Source organism: Petromyzon marinus, chromosome 21, assembly GCF_048934315.1.
Source record: "Petromyzon marinus isolate PM22_M1 ecotype Great Lakes invasive population chromosome 21, UKy_Petmar_22M1.pri1.0, whole genome shotgun sequence".
NCBI classification, from domain to species: domain Eukaryota; kingdom Metazoa; phylum Chordata; class Hyperoartia; order Petromyzontiformes; family Petromyzontidae; genus Petromyzon; species Petromyzon marinus.
Window position 1 is genome coordinate 10,357,808 of NC_133687.1, and position 21,779 is coordinate 10,379,586.

The 21,779-nt window shown below is 45.7% G+C and overlaps 1 protein-coding gene across 3 annotated transcripts in view; it reads right to left on the reverse strand.

Moving 5' to 3' along the window:
- LOC116944636 (uncharacterized) overlaps window positions 1-21,779 on the reverse strand; it is a 37,369-nt gene that overhangs the window by 10,411 nt on the left and 5,179 nt on the right. For 2 of the 3 annotated variants that reach the window (XR_012942529.1, XM_032958374.2), the window contains exons 3-8: window positions 16,265-16,348; window positions 13,274-13,321; window positions 12,465-12,548; window positions 10,485-10,634; window positions 7,176-7,317; window positions 6,167-6,217 (exon numbers count right to left, since the gene is read on the reverse strand). Coding sequence is in view for 2 of the 3 variants with exons in the window: in XM_032958374.2 (XP_032814265.1) it covers window positions 6,167-6,217; window positions 7,176-7,317; window positions 10,485-10,634; window positions 12,465-12,548; window positions 13,274-13,321; window positions 16,265-16,348 (559 nt within the window). In the remaining variant the exon portion in view is untranslated. The remainder of the gene's footprint in view (window positions 1-6,166; window positions 6,218-7,175; window positions 7,318-10,484; window positions 10,635-12,464; window positions 12,549-13,273; window positions 13,322-16,264; window positions 16,349-21,779) is intronic. The other variant, XM_076068544.1, reaches the window with a different exon arrangement.

Consider the following 21,779-nt stretch of genomic DNA (forward strand, 5'->3'; position numbering starts at 1 on the left):
GCGATGAGGTTGGTGCTAATTTCCTGTTTACAGCCCCGAGCCCGTGTTGGATTATCCACATTCCCCGTCACGAAGGGAGCGTAGAAACTGGCGTCATTTCACATGAAGACACACGGTCTCAAAACCCCCCACCACCTACTAATGTTGATGAAATTATGATGGTTGTGGCGGTGATTGTGATGGCAGGGGACAGAGGGTGAGGAGAGAAAGAGAAGGAGCGAACAAAGAGTGACCTGCCACGCGGCTGCGTCTGTTTTCGCAATGTGCGTGCGTGTCGAACTTCTTTTGCACCACACGTTGCCAACTGTGCAAATCGGAGGTGCAGATGGAGATCAACCCCACACTAGTTGTACCGCCATCTACTGGCGAGCCAGGGTACTACGGCACCACGAAGCCAACGGGGAAGGGAGTTCCACATTTGTGTGATTCATCGACCACTCAGCCTATACAGGAGTTGCGCGTAGCCATCGCCGCTCGGTTTAGAGCGAGATGGTCTTACACACACACACACCACAAAGAGACCAGTTCGCAACATGCCGCACCTAAAATTTAAGTTTTGTACTTGATCGAACACAATTTAAACTCTGGGAATTAAACAAATATATGTAATTTCCTGCTGTGCAACAATCCCCATTGTGCAAAAGAGTCGATGTTTGTATGTACAGTAGAACCCCGCTTAATAACCACCTATTCTAGCAACTAATAGCTTAACGACGGTCATCCATAGAGCCCGATGCGTAACGTAGCAGTGTCGCCGTGCGCGGAAGTAATGCAGAACGTATTTTGAACCTTTCATGGAATGTGACAACTTCCCTTTTAGTAAAACAAAATCAATACCCCCCCCCCCCCCCCCCAGTGCGTTCTCACAACTAGAAACTTGGGGTTTTCAGTTTCCCCAGTGAGGTTTATAAGAGGGGCAGTTTAGGTAATTTCCCGATTATTACAAAGGAATCCGTGTATCTACGTATGCGTGTGCGCATGTTGAACTTCTTTCGCACCGTACTTATCCAACCATGCTAATCGGAGGTGCGGGGGAGAGGATCGGAGGTGCACGTACTCTGGATGAATACACGCACGTCTACTTCCCTTTGGCCAATGCAGCTGGATGAGGGCCTCCCCCTGCCATGCGGGTCATGGTGAGGCGCCTGGGTGAAGGGTAATTTGTCCATACTTAACCTCTCTCTCTTTCATGACCATACATCACCACAATGGTCCATGTGGGTTTGGCGAAGGAGGAGAGCAGACACGTGTGTGCGGAGAAGTATGGTACAAACCTATAGCCCATATTTTCAACCTGTCCATCAAAGAAGCATCAGTACCTCGAGAATGTAAACATTCCTATGTTCGTCCACTTCACAAAGGGGGCCCTAAAGATGATCCAAATAACTACCGACCTATCTCAATCTTGTCCCCGTTAATGAAAATTTTTGAAAAATGATTGAACTACCAAATTAGCAGTTTCCTGTCCGACCACAATCTATTACATCGAAACCAATCTGGGTTCCGAAAAAAATACAGCACCACATCTGCTGCATCAGACTCTCTGAATCACATTTACAGTAGCCTTGATAATAAGCAGTACTGTGCCTATCTTTTTCTAGACCTGTCCAAAGCTGTTGATACAGTAGACCACAATACCCTGCTTAGTAAACTAAGTTGGCTCCGTTTCTCCAAACACGCAGTAGAATGGTTAAAAAATTACCTCTCTTCTCGCACCCAAACTGTATTCATAGATGGTTGGAGGTCAAACAGTGTCAAACAATGTGTAGTGTAGTGTATGGTAGTGAAGTGTATGGTAGTGAATAGTGTATTGTAGTGTATGGTAATGTATAGTGTATGGTAGTGTATAGTGTAGTGTATAGTGTAGTGTATAGTGTAGTGTATAGTAGTGTAGTATATAGTATTGTAGTGTATAGTAGTGTAGTGTATAGTAGTGTAGTGTATAGTAGTGTAGTGTATAGTGTAGTGTATAGGAGTGTAGTGTATAGGAGTGTAGTGTATAGTAGTGTAGTGTATAGTGTAGTATATAGTAGTGTAGTGTATAGTAGTGTAGTGTATAGTGTAGTGTTTAGTGTAGTGTATAGTGTAATGTACAGTGTAGTATATAGTAGTGTAGTGTATAGTAGTGTAGTATATAGTAGTGTAGTGTATAGTGTAGTGTATAGAAGTGTAGTGCCTCCATAGAGCCCTGTGTGTTCGCTTACCGACCATTCCCCTATTAACGACGGGCTGTTGCAGGATACAGTAAATATTCATTAACAGTGTTTCTTTTAATAATATGTGTTTATAATGTTGTTAGTATCTTTACGTATAAATATCCATTGTTTATTTATTATAAAGTACGTTTTTTGGGTGAAAAGGGGTAACTTCCGATGCCATCTGAACGAATTAAGCCTTTAACGACCAAATCGCTTCACGACCGGTTTCGTTCAACCAATTACCGTCATTAAGAGGGGTTCTACTACACACGTATATTGAACTTCTTTTGCACCGTATGTAGCCGACCGTGCCAATCAGAGGTGGAGGGGGGACAACACACAACAAGCAGGTCTGGGTGGCACGGTGGAGAGAGCCGAGGGATTCTGAGTCGGGCAGGGGGCCCACACAGAAGTCACGTGATTTGTGGGAGGCTAGAGCTGACTTGCATCTTGAGCCTGCGTAAGAAAGCCTTTACTTATACAACATTAAAATGTTGAAACTACATTATGCAATTTTGCTGGCATGCGACGTTATGGGTAAAAGTTCTGCTCTTGGGAGGTGAATGATACGATAATGTATACAATCCGCTTAGTGATGCATTGCTGGGACGAGTTTAAATCATGATTTGGGCGGTTGACCCAGAACCTCAACCCAGCGGAGCCTATAAAATCGGTAGCACTTTGTGTTTCGATCATGGCTGATGATGAGGAAATTGGCTTAACGTAGCAGCATCAGTAGCAATCATCATCATCATGGTGTGCGATGGTTTGATTGATTATCGTGTTAAGTTGTCACACATGTGCTTACAACACTGCCAAGGCAGCATTATCAACAGCTATGTGTAATTGTGTGTGAGTCTTACAAAATAACTACGTTGAGCTGAAGATATGCGCCCCCCCCCCACCACCAAATCCCACTACCCCATCCCCTATCGCCCTCCCCCACCAAATTCCACAATCCCCTCTCCCATCGACCCCCTCACCCCCCCCCCCATGGCGCCTCCCCCCATCCACCACTTCGGCTCAGCCAGCTTGCAATGACCCCGACCACGGATCTTTCCCCAAGTCGAGTAAACATTAACCCAGTAGCAATCATCATCATCATGGTGGTGGACAAATAATAACATTAACCCACACATGAACCGTATGGTGGGATCCCGGGGTCTCTTAAGCCCCCTGCTCTCGCATAAACATTATATTACAATGTAAACAAACACTTTGCTCTTTTCACCAATGGGTTTGAAGGATGGTGGCAAGTGTTGACTTGTGAAACTATGCCTTTAAAACTGAAAATTACTTACCTGCAGTACCTCTATCTAAATGCACTATCGAAAAAAACAGGTCCCTGCAGGGTGGGCTGGTAGGAACATTGGAATTTTGCGCAATTTTATGACATTGTTACGCATTCCTGTTACGTGACTTCCAAATGTTGGGTGCAATAAGACATATCAAGTCTCTGCGCTGTCTATTGCTGATTTTACACCCAACAGCACGAGATTTCACATCGTTAAAGTATTGAAAGGGGACGGATGGACGGACGGACACATATTCTATTGCAGGCTGGTACACTCAGTTTAACTTCGTTCCTACCAGTATAATTTACACCCCTCCGTCAATCATCGTGTTTCTCAGTGTGGATTTGTGAACACACTTTGTAAACGGTACATCAAATAGTACGCGTTTTCCATGCGCTGTTCATATTATAACAAGCGTTTATACCAATGTTACTCTACAGAGTAGTGGGTCGCCGCTCCTCTTATCCGCATTGATACGAGCGGTATATGGGACTATAGCTTAACCCCCCAAAAAAACCTATCTGCACAGATACATACGGACAAGAGAAGTGTTATCATCTGTTAAATATCTGCAGGTAATAGGATTGTCATGATTGATCCTGCCTGCAGACATTGGTAGGTCACAAATAATAATGAAGGTAAGAGAGCAGTTTCACTGTATTATGCATGCCGTTATGACAAATAAAGGACTTAAGTTGTGTAGGCAGTTGGATCAGCTTTGGTTAAGACTTATGATCCTGCCCATACCCGAGAGTGGAGTGCATTCGGCTTGATTTGAAGCTTTCGTGACTGCGGGAATCCATACTCTTTGGTTCTTTCGGTAAAGTCACGTAGGTAGAAAAACAATATATCACGACGTTTCGATCTCAAAACAAGCAATCGTCTTCAGGTGAAAAAATACAGCAATAGTAACTGCTGAACCAGGATATATTTTTCGAAACGTCGCGATATTTTATTTTTCTACCTACGTGACTTTACCGAAAGAACCAAAGAGTGTGGATTCGCTTGTTCAGCTCTTCTGCGTATTCGTCCTCGCTGCTGCTGCTACGCTTGGGACATAACGTGACAACAGAACGATCCGTGCCACGTGCGTCGCGGCGTTTGTGCGCGGTGAGACGGAGTCGCCAAAAATAAATTCATCAATTACGATTTTTACTTACGTTTTAGTCGGGACCCCGGAGTCCCGCCGTAAGGTTAAGTTGTTACGCATTGTCCACAAACATGTTCTGGTGCACGGTATATTGTGGAGTAAATTCCATGAAATACAGTATGTAGTTAACTGCATTAATCTTTGTTTGCATTTAGTTCACGTAATACTGACTGCAGTCGTCCCATACCATGGAAGATAAATCCCTGTGTTTAATGATTTTAAAACGTCATACAGGGCCGATTTATTATGGAATAATTCGTTTAAGTGTTCTATTTTAGATGCGATTTTGACTGCTCATAGGCATGCTGGTCACTTGCGGAGGAGTAGTGGCACAGCGGTTGGCGCACCGTGCTATAAATCCCAAAACCCAAAGTTTGGCTTCTGACCGCGGATAACATTCGTAACGAGCGATATCCTCTCAACCAATTCTCGACGCGCTCCTTAACCGACCCGCACGGTGAAGTATGGTCGAAGGGTCCTCCACGACCGGCACTTATTTTTTACCACCATCTCCCCAACCTGTCGGCCATTTCCATCACGGTCTCACGATGCAGAAATCCATCTATATAATTCAAGCGCCACTGTCCGAAATGTCGTCTCTAACCCTAACCCAACCCTAACCCTGGGGGGGGGGTCGGGATTTCGAGAGGAGTCATTGATATGGCTTACATTTTTTTTTATCGATACTTGCAAGTGTAGTTTTATTTGTCTTTATGCGCAGCGCTTTAAGATACTTCAACATGAAAGGCGCTTGATAAAATATCGATAATTATTAGTATTGCAGGGCCGCGCCTTCATTTACCCACTAAGCCGCGTGTTGTTTTGCAACGGAGACCCAGGCAACAACTTGCGCCATTGCCCCCCCCCCACCCCCTTCATAAAGGACGCGACTGTGACAATCTGTTCCATAAAATAAAAAAAACACATGAACAGACGACTACATGGCACACAACGTGAGTGTGGTATGGAATGGAGCCAAAGTTAATGCTCTCTGAGCCAGTGCCAAGAAGCGCAGTTTGCGAAAACATCGTGGGAATCGACACAAAGAAGAAAATACAGCGAAGCTCTGCTGTGGGTCCTTCCGCCTCACAAAGCACAAGCGGCTGCATACACGTGCAGCAGTAATAGCCCGCAGACACTCGGGGAGACAGAGAGAGAGGGAGCTAAGGCATTTTTACCAAAGAGAGAAGTGAAACACTCCTTACGCCGTCTGTGTGCTAGTTCACCGACAAAACTATAATGGGAAGCAGTGGATCTTCAAATGATGATCCTGACGCCACTCGAAAGGAGTAGGCCACTGTGTGCTGGCGTCACGGTACGAATTTGAAAAAAAAATGCACCGTAGATTACTCAATCGGGATGACACCACACAGCAAACGGATGGCCTTCTCGGAAGACCAGGTGCCGAGTCACGCTGTGCCGCGTGGGGACGGCGGCCACTGGGGGTGCCCCTCGAATGCCTCGATCAAGTTGTGGTGTTAAGGCGCTTTGAGTCGCTGTGGGTATTTAGCACTCGCATTTACCTCTGGCGTCTGGATCCTCGTTCACGGTGTCCCTCTCCTTCAGGCGAGGGACTGTAAACACAAACGTTGGAGAAGTCACAGCTTGCGCCAATTTCACCGCTGCCTTCGTCCTGATTATAGGCCGTGGTCGATCCACCGCTGGATGATGGCCTCCCGAAGCTCTCGTCGCCTCTCACGATACTGCGATGTAACTACCCACCCGGCACCTGCATGCGAACTGATTTCACTGCTTCAATTGTCCGCTGAACGCCCTCGTTGGTGACGCGTTCCATTCCTTGGCTGCCACTACGTTATTATCCCTGACAATCGCCCATCGATCCTTCTAGCCGTGACGTGTCCCTGTCATTAAGGTGAGTACATCCTCAATTCAACGGGTTCCTGTCTCTCGGTGCAATTCCAAGCATGCGACTCTCCTTGCTTCTTTGTGAACATTTTGGTTTTTGTTCTGTATATTTTTCGTTTGTTCATGATGTGTTTCTGAACTATGCGTTACGTCAGACAGTGCACACTGATTACAAACGTTCTTCTTTCAGCCACATTGCTGTTATTCTTTAACGTGCAGTTTCTAAACTTTAAAATGTGCAGGTTTTGTTTAGTTAATTTACATTTTCCTCTTGAGTGACCAGCCGCCACAGTGCCCTCGATTGCCCTCCGTAACTCAGTGGGCCTTGCCTGGTAAAATTTCATTGATAGTTTCTAATGGTATTGTTTTTACTCGCTACGAACACATCTGATCTAAGACAGCAAATGATTACAACAATTATATCAGCTCCCAACCACGTGGTGGTGGTGGTGGGGAGATGGTGCTAATCGGTAGAACCTACTTCTGCTTGTGCCTCATCACCCACCAGCGGACAAAACAAAACAAACGGTGGCCGTGCCAAGCAATGCATGGCACCGCAACCCGAAAACACAACAGGCTGCTATGCTGCACAACTGAGAAAAAAACCTACGGCAATCGCATATAATCGCTCGTCATTCGTGGACTTCACAATCGCATCGCACCCACCAATGCGGCAAATTGTTGACCAGTTTCCATAGCAGGCCTCGCTGTTGGTGAAATTGTGTGCCTCTTTCATGAGCCTCAGTAACTCCCTGAAGAATTCCATTGTGGATTGATTTCTTGTATCCATTTTTTCTGGGATCAAGTTCTGCAAACAAACAAAGAACGTATCGCGTGTTCAAACAGAGGAGGCGACCCCGCCACTCATTTATAGCTGGGGTCAACAGCTTTTCCCTTACTCCTCGACAATAAAAACATTTATTTTACACATCCCATCAGCCACACCACCGCCCTCTGGGAGTGCATAATTTAATCAGTATTGGATCAACACGAGCAAACTCGGGACCGGGTTTTAACACCGAATGTCAAAGCGTAGCACACTGATTTTGCCAGGTTGAAAATATGCACCCTCTCGTAGCTGGTCGGTGTGGCCAACATGCTTTTGGTGACGGATAAAGATCGTTTGGAGGGCGGTTTGAAGCAATAGGCCTCGAATGGTCATGGTGGCAGATTAAATTACGTCGCAGGCCCTATACAGTCCATGGGCCGTATGTTGTGGGCAATTGTTTAGCGAGCACATACGAAATCTTGCATGATATGCCATGGGGATCGTGACGCTGGCGTGCGACCACGACTGATTACGATCAGCGACGATCGGGTTCTGCAGACATGCTTGTTACGCGTTTAAGCAATCGGAGGTGACCCGAAAATTGTATTTACCGAAGGAGTGGGAAACCTTTTATTTACTTCGGGTAAAAATGGGGCTTTTAAATACCTTTTGTGGGCAACCACACATCAAAACGTGCACACACACACACCTCTATCACTTTTGTCACGGCAAAGCGATAGACATGTGCCTTTTGGGAATTGTAGTGACTGGGCGTGTCGTTAAAATTATAACCACAGTGGTATGAACAATAAGAATAGGTTTTACCCTTTCTGGAAATAAAACAGGTGTTAAGACCATTAAACACCAAATAGATATCTTTTGCAAGGCATAAAGTCTGCATTAACCACACGTACCACTTGTGGCAAAACATGTAAACAAACATGCTCTGATAATTATTATATAGGCATTGTCTTTGAAACCGATTGGCCTATACCAGAGACAACCTTCTTTATGGCCTTGTCCCACCAGGGTTAGACCAGAGAATGCCAAACGGTGAACGGTACAAAGACAATGCAAGCACTGGAAGTAGTGGAACCTCTTATACGAGTTATATCTATTTTTGATATTGGCAAAAAAAAAGGTCCCATAGATATAACTGCTCGACCCGAGCTATACCTGTTCCGATACTTGCATTGTATTAGAAAGGGTAAAACCTATTCTTATTGTTCATACTTTGACACTGGCAAAAAAAAAAAAGGTCCCGTGATAAACGGTTTTGTGGTTGCCCGGTCGAAAACATTTTACCCCGCAGCACTCGATTAGTGCGGTCAAGAAGTACGTTTGCAGGGACGGATAACGTGTCAATGCTGCCACAGCACGAGATTAAAAAGTGGCCTTGTCACCACGGATATCAAGTGTTAGGGGGTGGTGGGGTCAATATGATGCTGGATGAGGGCCTGTACAGGCCATGGTGGTGGGGGGGGGGCGGTTATGTGACCGTACTTCATTATGCTAGTCAGAGGCTGATCTATAAACTTCTCAAAGGAGGGGTTTGGGGCAATCCTGTGTTTTAAGCTTTTAGTAAGGTTTGTCACGTAAACAAAACGTGTCAATTCGTTACTCATGTAGTGACTTATGACGTCACTACCATCTTGGGTCTGTACACACACATGACATCACTATGTCGGGTATGTATGAATGACGTCACGGCCGGAGTGTGGAAGCTGTCGGTCAGTGCCACGGGGGTTGTGTCAGGCCGTGGCACTCTGTGTGAACCCGGCCGGACACGTGACTGGATCGAGGTGGGGGCCGGGGGCCCTAGAGGGACCTTGGGGGTCACATGGCCAGGAGCAGAGCCTTCTCGAGGGTTCGAGAAGGTGGGCGTGGCCTGGGTGTGGCCTGGCCACGCCGAGGCGGATATAAGGGGGCTCCGCACCGTGTGCGGGGCTGCTCGGGTCCGGGATGAAGACGCCTCATGAAGAGTGAAGAGAAGCCTCAAGTCGTCGTGGCCAAGCATCAGCCCTCCTGGCTTGGCCACGCCAGTTGTTACCCGAGTGTTAGCGAGGTTAGGTCAGTGGTCACCACCTTATGTGTAGTGTATTACAGTTGTGTTAATAAATAGTGTTGCCTCCATACGAGAGTGTGTGCGCCTCTGTCGAACCATTACACTAGTACAGCACACCGGTGTGTGGGAGAGTAAACCCATGAAATTTACAATTCGAGTACAACGTTTTGCCGGTAATTACAACCAGCATCATCAGGCGACTTTACTAATTGGCTGTGTCAGGTGGTGGCGGGTTTAACGACAAATTTATATTCACGCGATCTAACCCAAAAACCTCTATTATGGATATTGGTCGCGAAAGCCTACGTATTAAATAGGGCCCTCTACTAATAATAATATTACTATAACAAATACAATCTATGCCTTGAGTTTCCTGGCTGGCTTCCGGCTGGGCTCCTGTCCGCCCCACCAGTAACTCTGTTGCTTGTGGCTGTGGGCCGTAGCCAACCGAAACGGTGGAGGAAGTTTGGAAGATGCAATCATTTGGAAGTGACACCAACGAGGTGGGAGTAACACTGTGCAGAAGACCAACACGGTTCGTTTTAAAATCGCTCTCGCATTTGCACTGATATTCATGTGATTCTTTCTCCAGAATGTTCTTTTAAAACCTAGAAAAAACAATATTTTCAAATCCCAATTTTTATTATCTTGTAATTTTTTTTATGTAAAAAGGTGGATTACTTTTAGTGATCCGAGTACAAGGGATCGTGAGAATAGTAAGAACCATTCATAATAAAGCCTACGTATTACACTCAGTAAGAACCATGACAACAGCTGTTTCTTATTTTCTATTGCTGAGGAAAAACGGGTTCTTTTCTGGTTATAGCAATAACAATGATCTAATTCTTCCAAATTTATTTGCCAAATATCAATGAATGCTGTTCCATCCACTTGGTGTGCTCTTCAAGATCTGCTAACGACGCCGGTTTGGGTCGGAACGGTGAAGGCGTGGAACAGACGCAAGCTGCGTACAGTGTAGGTACAGTACAGTCCAACTACATATGGGAATTTTCCTACGATGTGGCAATCATTTAACTGGGTAAATACCTTAATTAATCATGAACATTTTAATTAAACAATAACTTAACTGGGTAAATAAATAACAATTTAACTGGGTAAATCATTTTTCGGTGTCCATTACCTTGGTTAATCCTTGTAGCGATGTGAAGTTCTTTATGTAGCTTTTGAATTTGAAATCCTTAAAATCTACGAAGTGGCTCATGTGGTCGTGAGACTTATTCAGTGAGAAGATCATGAGATGGAGATCGGCGAACCTTTTACACTCATTCACCTAAGAGAAAAGCAAAGAGATTTGTCCACGAAAAGCACAATTTAGTTTGCATCCCCGGCGCAACTTAACTACGAATCATTCCAGATAACGGTCGCTATATTATATTATTAGTTGGAGTATTATGACCTTTGTTTAACCCAGGAAAGCCTCAGTCAAGAGACTTTTTTTTCCGAAGGGTCCTTGCCTACATTTCTATAGTCGGATGTGGATTGTCGTGCTCTGGCGGTGTTGCTTTGTGTAATCTCAAGGATACATCTGCGGTTCATTTTTAAGCATTGCGATCGATGGGGAGGGGGGGGAGGTTGTTTTAGCTATGGGAGGAAAACGAAGAACCTGGAAGAAACCCATGCCAAACAGGACGAGAGAGAGACAACACAGAAACTCCACTCAGCAAGGCACCCGAGTCGGGAATCGAACCCAGACCCCTCCTTGCTGTGGAGGCACAAGTCTCACCACTTCTTTGATTGTTTTCCCTTTGGCATATGTGGGCGTTTTTTTTTCTTCCCCGGCGACTCTGGGCTCCCTTTTACATTGTTGTCAATGGCCAAACTTCCCATTGCAGGACTGCCCCACCTCCCCAGACAAAATAAAAGTTATGAGTGTTAGGTTCTAAGCTTTCGTGACTGCAGAAATGACTCTTTGGTTCTTTCGGTAAAGTCACGTAGAAAGAAATTAGATTAAATAATAATAGAATACGACGTTTCAATTGAAACACAAGCAAGCATCATCACGTACAAATTAATGAGAAAACAAACCTAGTAAACTTGGAAATGCAATGCAATACAACACAGAGAGTCGGCCAACACAAGAGTCAACACCCCACCTGATTGATTACGTTCTTCCAAAGATTGCTAAATTTGAGAGCGAGACAAAACACAGACACGGAGACACACAGACAGACACACAAGCAGAGAGAGACTCACACAGAGACAGAGAGAGACACACACACATAGGGCAGGAATTCCACACAACTCCCCCTCTGCCCCCCCCCTCTCTCTATTTAAGGCCTCGACACAGAGACGTTGTCTTTCTGTGTGCCTATGTGTGTCTCTCTCTGTCTCTGTGTGAGTCTCTCTCTGCTTGTGTGTCTCCGTGTCTATGTTTTGTCTCTCTCTCTAAAATGTTTCAATCTTTGGAAGAATGTAATGAAGCAGGTGAGGTGTTGACTGTTGTGTTAGCCGACTCTCTGTGTTGTATTGCATTACATTTCCAAGTTTACTAGGTTGGTTTTCTCATTCATTCTTACCTGATGATGATTGCTTGTGTTGCAATCGAAACGTCGTATTCTATTATTTAATCTAATTTCTTTCTACGTGACTTTAACCGAAAGAACCAAAGAGTTCTGAGTATTGTTTTTTTCTCATTGTTTTAAAATGTTGGACGATCTCGAAATGTGGCGGTGATATTGCTGAGCGGCGCCTCATTTAGTTTAAGTTCACCAGCTGCCCTGGTTTAGATAATATTGCTGCTATACATTTCCACGTGATAAGCCACTTTTTGAGCTATCATTTGTGGGCCAAGTCGATTTTGAAAAATAAGTTAATAGCTCAGTGGGCTTTACCAGGTAATATTTTTTTTTTAAGTTTCGTTTCATTTGTATATATTTTTTGGTTATTTGTTTACCTTTCCTATACTTTGCACTCCTATCAAATGTTTGTGTTACTTGTTGTAACGTTCTGATGCCGTGCCCCTACTGGACATCTGTGAAAAAGAGCTTCATGGCTCATCGGATTACGCATCCATATATAAAAATAATCTGATTCTGATAGCGAGGGGGGGGGAGGGAGGGGAGGGGAGAGGAGAGAGGGGATGGGGAGGAGGTGTCCATACCAATTTGCTGTGCCATTTGATCAACGCGTCGATGGGCACTGACGTGTAGTTCTCCTTCAGGTAATAGCGGGGGATGTCACTGACCTACAAACACACACGAGTGAGAGCGATGTTCAATGAGAGCAGACACGATCCTTCCACGCAAGACAAGCAAAACGACCTTTTCGTTGGGCACGCTGCACAAAAAAGGGGGTCAAACTTCTGGAGGGTCAAGATCAAAAAGGCAAAGCCGCAGCCCCTGCAACTGCTCGCCGCTGCCCCCTGCTGGCAGAAGGGCCTCTACTTGAGGGAGATCAAGAGAGGCCCCCCCCTCCCCTCTATAGAGGGCATTTTGGTCTACTCTTCTATACAGCTGGCTAGACGTCTTGAAAGATGTGGGAGTATACCCACGCTTTGCTGATACCCACGGCGCACAACAAAGCGGATGATACGAATGTCGTGGATAATAAACGGCACCATACTTGTCGCAATATCGCAGTGAGCCCCATAAGAATGAGTAAAGGTAAAGTTATCAACCTTAGACGGTACTAATCTGATGTTTTCAGTCCTATGACAGGGGCGAGAATATCCATAGGACAGCCAATCTACTGTATGACCTCCCCACAAAGTCGTTACTCATTTTAGTGACCCCAGGTGGACGATGAGGTAAGTCAAACTGAAACCACTGAGCCAACCGGCCACTCGAATCCTATCTTCAAACTGCAGATACTCGGCGGTTCTGGGCACAGCGTTGCCATTTCGGCAATTATAATCGGAACAATGCCAGCAGCCAATCACCTGTGAGAAGCACCCACTGTGGCGTTGTTTACCTGGTCATGGCCACTGCAGGGGTTGAGTTTCCGCTCAATGTTGTGCATCTGTGAGCAGAAGAGACGGACAGGCAAGGAGACGTCATTCCAACTGCAACGGGTGCCCGAGTGTGCATTTCCCGACGCGTGATAATCGCGCGTCAACCTTCGTGCTGATGCAATACAAACTATCTCGGCGCCAGCCATCATAGAGTTCACAGTGCAATTATGTTGGTATCAGTTTTCCCGCTGACTTTGCAAATGACTGTCGCATTGTTGTTGTCGAGCTGTTTTTCATCCTCAAGAATATTCTTTTAAAAAATCTGGAACAACCATCCTGCCACCGGGCATCCGAAATGCGCCAAGTGCCTTTTCTATTCCATGGTCTGTGCAAGACGCGCCTGTTTAGACTCGCCTTCAGATAAAATCTAAAAATTTAATAAAAACCTGTCTCCTTTAGGTTCCATTTATTTTTTTACATACCGCTTACCTTTCTTATGCTATTGCAATTTCTGCTGCCGTCACATCTTCCAATGCCAAATGAATCTTGTTCAGGGCTAGTTTGGCCCTAATCTCAGAGAGAATTAGACTACTCCGTACTGAACTAGATCATGTAGACAAGACACTCTTGAAATCACACTTAACATTGACAGAAAAAAATGTCTACATCTAATTAGGAACATGTAGATAACATGACTGCTTCATCAGCCGCTACAATGTCAGCTAAATGTGAAGAAAACCTGATTTCCAAGTTCAACCTCCTTTCCAAGAAGAAACCAGACCCACACATTAAAAAGGGTTTTATTAATCTGAGTAATAGCCCAAATTCCGATTATCTAAAGTCGGCTTTGGCTAAAGGGTTCAACTTTGCAGTCACCCCCAAACAGATACCAGTGGATGACATCATTGGCCAGGTCGATGTAGCTCTTAAGGGTTTGGGACACATCGCTGCAGACGTGACAAGATCTGAAATCGCTGCAACCCTCAAAAGCGCTAACATACCAGTCAGCAACATCAGTAAGGATGAGCGCTTTGAGCTATCTCAATTGAAAAAGAGCGATGATATCGTCATCCTCTCAGCCGACAAGGGCAATGCCATGGTCATCTCGGACAAAACCATATCCAAAACCAAAATTCAGGACCTACTTAATGATGGTAGTTACACAAAAATGAAAAGAAATCTCACCAAACAGCCTCGTTACAAAAACAAACAGTATCATCACTGATTCAGCATCATTAATTGAGCAGACCAAACGGTTTTCCTTAAAAACCTTCTGCTGCTAGACCTCCACCGTCAGCAGTGTGGTGTGTGGAGCGGGGTGCAGTGATTTATTGGTGGCCCTTTGCTGCATTGGCATTGCTGCTGCATTGGCATTGTTGCTGCGTTGGCATTGCTGCTGCATTGACATTGCTGCTACATTGGCATTGCTGCTGCATTGGCATTGCTGCTGCATTGACATTGCTGCTGCATTGGCATTGCTGCTGCATTGGCATTGCTGCTGCATTGGCATTGCTGCTGCATTGACATTGCTGCTACATTGGCATTGCTGCTGCATTGGCATTGCTGCTGCATTGACATTGCTGCTGCATTGGCATTGCTGCTGCATTGGCATTGCTGCTGCATTGACATTGCTGCTGCATTGGCATTGCTGCTGCATTGGCATTGCTGGCCCGCCCATGCTCCTGGTGCTGCTGACACACTTGCGCTACACCCATCTCCAAACCTTCATAAACAGTTTGACTTTAGAGGCTGACCCCTTTTCTTGATGACGACCGCTTGTGTTGCGATTGAAACGTCGTTTTATTAATTATTCACTTTATTTTTTCAATCTATGTGACTTTACCAAAAGAAGCAAAGAATACGAAGCAGCAAGTAGTATAACTGTACACAGCGGTCCGCCAGCCTTTTTGGCACCAGGGACCGGTTTCGTGGAAGACATTTTTTTCACGGACTGGGGGGGGGTTGTTCGTCATTGGGTCTTTCCCCCTTTTTCAAAGAAGCTCTCCAGCGACGTTTGTTTGTTACTCATTGTGGCTACTAGGGGGTTAGAGCTTGTGGGCTTACCAACACTGTGACTGAAACTGAGTGCGCAGTGCGGGAAAGAGGCGCGGACGGAAGTGGTAAATAATAAAATAATGGGGCGGGCCACGTGCTGACTCACCGCTCTCACCTCCTGCTGTGCGGCCCAGTTCCTAACAGGCCACGGACCGGTACCGGTCCACGGCCCAGGGATTGGAGACCCCACTATAACTTATTTTAGGACATTTGGTAATTTCGTGCCATTTCCTATAGCACAAGGCTATCCTCAGGAAGGTAAGGGGCGACAGTGCATTTCACAGACAGCCTGTGGTAGTTTTATGGTAGAGGGTGATTGTTGCTTCTTGCGTGCGATCCCAATTGAGTCATTTGCGGTGTTATTTTTCAGCACACAGCGGCCAAACGCTCGTTTCGAATTGTGTCGCTGGATTTTGTTTTTTCTCATCGTCCACTGATTGATATACACCTGCAGTTGTAACGATCACCCGCTGTCAGGGGAAAATGTATACACAGTATTCTCAATGATCTACGCTAATGACGGGCAGGACGGCCGCAGATAGTTCAAAATCGCGGATAATCCAAACATGTAACCAGTTTTCACGGAACTCTATGCCAAAAAACACTAATATAGGTACTGTATTACTTATGTTTAAGTTAAGAAAATAAATCAATAAAACTCTGCCCACTGTTGTAAAGATATGCAACCACTGTACTGTAGAGGTAGTCACGTGGATTTCGGATTAACTGGAGCATATATTTGGTCGGTTTAAGCACGTGACTTGTAATGAACATTTCCAAGAATAACAATGTATAACTTAAATCGAAAAATAACCCTTATTTAGCTCTGTGCTGTAAAGAGAGGGCCTTTGTAACATTGCCTGTTGTTTATTCTGGGTTCTCTCTTCGGGGCAGCGTTAGTGACAAGTGTGACAGGTTTGGTGTTCGTCGTTTACCGCAGAGGTCCATCGACTTACCAGTGACCACGTGTCATTGCACGAGTAATGTCCGAACACGTTGCACGTGCTTTCCGTGAGCGTGATGGAAATTAGGAAAACGGCCTGCAGATGAGAGAGAGGGAAGATGCGGTTGTGACTGAGTAAACAAGAAAAGAAAGATGTGTGTTGTGTTGCATTGCATTACATTTCCAAAAATTTGGCAAATTTGTTTTCTAAAACTGCCTATTGCTCTCTCTAAAATTTACCAGGCTCTCATAGGACCATTCGCTCTTTCTCTCCCCCGGCCGCTTCGGGGTGGATTTCCACGCAACTCTCTCTAAAAATAACCAGGCCTGCTGGGTCTCTCTCTCTCTCCACCGGCCACCGCGGGGTTGATTTCCAGACAGCTCTCTCATTGACATGCTAATTTCTCTGCTCCAGCAGACCCACCTCTCTCTCTGCCCCCCCCCCCCCTCCTCTCTATTTAAGGCCTCGGCACAGAGGCGTTGGGTCTCTGTGCCTATGTTGTGTGTCTCTGTGTTGTCTCTCTCTGCTTGTGTGTCTGTCTGTGTGTCCCCGTGTCTGTGTTTTGTCTCTCTCTCAAATTTAGCAATCTTTGGAAGAACGTAATCAACCAGGTGAGGTGCTGACTGTTGTGTTGGCCGACTCTCTGTATGTGGATTGCATTGTATTTCTAAGTTCACTAGGTTTATTTTCTACCTGATGACGATTGCTTGTGTTGCAATCGAAACGTCGTATTATATTATTTAATTTATTTTCTTTCTACGTAACTTTACCAGTATCGGGACTCAAGGTAGGTAAATATAAAGCAGATTTATTTTCAAGTTACTTTATTTTAGGTTTTACTTACTCTACAGTACTTAATAGATACAAATGTACAATATTTCTTACTTTCACGCAGGCCAGACATCCGATTAGCAACGGTTGCCTACGTACAGTGCCGAAGAAGTTCAGCACACACATGTACAGTGAGGGAAAAAAGTATTTGATCCCCTGCTGATTTTGTACGTTTGCCCACTGACAAAGAGATTATCACTCTATAATTTTAATGGTAGGTTTATTTGAACAGTGAGAGAGAATAACAACAACAAAATTCAGAAAAACGCATGTCAAAAATGTTAGAAATTGATTTGCATTTTAATAATGGAAATAAGTATTTGACCCCTCTGCAAAACATGACTTAGTACTTGGTGGCAAAACCCTTGTTGGCAATCACAGAGGTCAGACGTTTCTTGTAGTTGGCCACCAGGTTTGCACACATCTCAGGAGGGATTTTGTCCCACTCCCCTTTGCAGATCTTCTCCAAGTCATTAAGGTTTCGAGGCTGACGTTTGGCAACTCGAACCTTCAACTCCCTCCACAGATTTTCTATGGGATTAAGGTCTGGAGACTGGCTAGGCCACTCCAGGACCTTAATGTGCTTCTTCTTGAGCCACTCCTTTGTTGCCTTGGCCGTGTGTTTTGGGTCATTGTCATGCTGGAATACCCATCCATGACCCATTTTCAATGCCCTGGCTGAGGGAAGGAGGTTCTCACCCAAGATTTGACGGTACATGGCCCCGACCATCGTCCCTTTGATGCGGTGAAGTTAACCTGTCCCCTTAGCAGAAAAAAACACCCCCAAAGCATAATGTTTCCACCTCCATGTTTGACGGTGGGGATGGTGTTCTTGGGGTCATAGGCAGCATTCCTCCTCCAAACACGGCGAATTGAGTTGATGCCAAAGAGCTCCATTTTGGTCTCATCTGACCACAACACTTTCACCCAGTTGTCCTCTGAATTATTCAGATGTTCAGTGGCAAACTTCAGACTGGCATGTATATGTGCTTTCTTGAGCAGGGGGACCTTGCGGGCACTGCAGGATTTCAGTCCTTCACGGCGTAGTGTGTTACCAATTGTTTTCTTGGTGATTATGGTCCCAGCTGCCTTGAGATCATTGACAAGATCCTCCCGTGTAGTTCTGGGCTGATTCCTCACCGTTCTCATGATCATTGCAACTCCACGAGGTGAGATCTTGCATGGAGCCCCAGGCCGAGGGAGATTGACAGTTCTTTTGTGTTTCTTCCATTTGCGAATAATCGTACCAACTGTTGTCACCTTCTCACCAAGCTGCTTGGCAATGGTCTTGTAGCCCATTCCAGCTTTGTGTAGGCCTACAATCTTGTCCCTGACATCCTTGGAGAGCTCTTTGGTCTTGGCCATGGTGGAGAGTTTGGAATCTGATTGATTGCTGCTTTGGACAGGTGTCTTTTATACAGGTAACAAGGTGAGATTAGGAGCACTCCCTTTAAGAGTGTGCTCCTAATCTCAGCTCGTTACCTGTATAAAAGACACCTGGGAGCCAGAAATCTTTCTGATTGAGCGGGGGTCAAATACTTATTTCCCTCATTAAAATGCAAATCAATTTATAACATTTTTGACATGCGTTTTTCTGGATTTTTTTGTTGTTATTCTGTCTCTCACTGTTCAAATAAACCTACCATTAAAATTATAGACTGATAATTTCTTTGTCAGTGGGCAAACGTACAAAATCAGCAGGGGATCAAATACTTTTTCCCTCACTGTACACCCATGGAAGAGTCGGGAGTATCCTCACTTTGAATGTGCACATTTTGAACTTCTTTCGCCACCGTACGTAGCCAATCCGGGCTGGTCGAGAGGCTGACGGTGTTGTAATTTAATCAACATTGCCTCGTTGTTTTAACCGCAGCAAACCAAGGTCAGTGGTCAGTGTGTGCGAACCATCATCTGCACAGGCCTCTGGCGACTCGCAGTAGATTGTGATGAGGCCCCAGAAAGCCACGTGAGATTTCGCCCTTTGTAGCGACAACAGCTAGCGAACATCAACAAGACGCGTACGAGACCAAAATATGGGGTAGAGAGGACACTAAACTAAAATCAGCTCAACATAAACTAAACGGGGTATAAGTAACAATTGAAATAAGCAGACGGTATTCATGTCATAGCTCTCCGTCCGCATATATTCAGTATTTTTTTTCTTATTTAAAACAAACATCTTGTCACCAACACGGCCTTCGTGGCAGTGCAAAGTGTCACCCGGGTTGGTTCAATAAGACAAAGTAATATTTTAATATTATTTGGGTCTTTCGCTAAAAGTCACGGTGATGGGTTCAAAGAAAATAACAAAAACAAGAATATGAATTCCTGCGGTCATTAAACCTTTAAGTTAATATTTGAATGTTGCGTCACTGCAGTTTGGCGTCTGTTACCAACACCACGTGGTTAATGCAGTTATATGTATGGGACCTTTTTTGCCAGGATCAAAAATAGATAAAAGTGGTCCGACACTTGCATTGTCTTTGTACCGTTCGCCTCTTGGCATTCTCTGGATTGACACTCGTGAGACAAGGCCATTAGGAAGGCTGTCTCTGGTGTAGGACAATCAATTTCAAAGACAACGCCTATATAAATGTTTTGCCACAAGTATGTGTGGTTCAATGCAGAGTTGATTCCTTGCAAAAAGGAACCTATTTGGCGTATGAACATCTTAACACCTCCAATTCTATTGCCAAAAAGGGTAAAATATATTCTTATTTTTCATCATTTTTGATACTGGCAAAAAGGTCCCCATAGACAGACTGTGTTGTGACACTCATCCCAAAATCCACTGGCTGGATGAGGGCCAAGAGGAGTATTCTACCATACTTCACGCTGGTCACTGCAGTCATTAGAATGCACAGTTTTTTTGTGCACTGCTCTCTAACTGCCCACAATGTCTAACCACAACCTGCATAGTTACCCATTCAGCCACTAAGCTGCCTAGGACCGATAATACCCCCTACCCCTCCCTACACACATACACACACGTCAAGTCATGCTGTTGTGGTGCCACAACAACGAAGCCGCTCCGTGGGAGCCGTGCCTGCAACGGGGGTGCTGCGACAGAGAAGTCACCCGGCTGCCGTCACAGCGCTCTGCCCACCACCCCCCACATGAACACACACACACGCACTCACGTAGGGCCTCGTGTGTAGGGGGCACCTGCCCTGAGTTTTTATCCAAGAGACCCCCTCGTGGGGGTTCTCCACGGTTTCTCAGGGCCAGGGAATTGGCAGCCCCCCCAGGCCGAATGGCACTGCGGTGCCGTGGCTTAACTTAAAATTAAATGACCACGGCGAACTCGCTGAGAACCGCAGTGAGGAGATGCCCAAGACACACACGGACCCAGCAGACAGGTGGGGAGAGGGGCAGCTCGGGTTAAATGTCTCTACCCGTGATGCACCGCGGGTTTGCGCCTCTACCCATGATGCCCCACGGGTTAACGTCTCTTCCCATGATGCACCGCGGGTTAACGGCTATGATGCGGCACCGGCTCGCTTATTAAGTCGGCAGTACACTTGGTTAAAGAATGGGGGGGGCGGGGTGTCAGAGAGGGGGGGGATGACCCGATTGGCCAAGACCGTTAGCTTTGATGTAAGAGGATAAAAGGGGGCCAGGAAGGAGGAGAAGGGGTCTTTTGTTTCTCTTTGTGCTGGGGGTCAACTGGAGAGGGGTGATCGAGGAGTTCCCTGCCACTTGAACGTCCGCGTGACTAGTCAGAGGGCAGCCGGGTCCAGTCTTCCCAGCCAAAGCCACGTGCAGCCTCGCCTATCCGCGGCTCCCTACCCCTCGAAGTCGGAGCGTAAGTATAGAGAGGAGAGGTAAGTCTGAGGAGAAAATCCCGTAGAAGGGCGAGTAGGGAGAGACTAGGCAAATTGAGCCCTACACAGTCGAGAGATAGGTTAGATCTGTCCTGCTGGTCTACACTGACACGGATAGATTAACTCTAATTAAACAGAGAATAAAGTACCAGTAGACACTAATCAGTGTCGTGTGGTTTCTGTGTGTTACGCACGGGTGTGTAATCTCACCCACGTGTGCGCCCTTGCCGCGGCACGTTAGCCCGTGAGCCTGCGTGGTTCGCTGTGATTATAAAGCGGGTAGTATCGACATTTGAATCATGCTTCTGCGAGGAGCAGCGGCGAGGGGGGAGAGCGGAGGTGTACAGGAGAACGAGGAGCCGAGGGTCAGCAGCCCTAATAATTTGCCAGCAGGGGAGAGCGGTGGGTCACAGGAGAACGGGGAGGTGGGGGGGTAGCCTCCTTAACACTGTGAGTAGCAGGGCTGTGCAATGTTATCCATTGATAGACACGTTAAAGGGAAAGACTTACAGTGCACAACATAATAAAATAATTTCACGTATACAGAAGAGCATTTAAACAACGTATCGACGCCCTTTCGTGTCGATCCACTGCCACCGAGACCACCACCATCACCACCACTGTCCACTTTGAAAATCTGTATTCAAAACGAATTTCTTTAGAACCGCTTTTGTGTTTAGTGTGTTTCACCTTTCTCCGCACCTCAGATCAGCACGGTTGGCTATGTAAAAGTTCAACCTGCATACCACAGTCACCAGCATGACCACCATCACCAGTGCAAATGTCACGCTGCTAGTATCAGTATTCTTATCGTCAACATCATCATCATCTCTCGTTTTTTTAACACTATTTTAGAACAAATGAGAGGAGGA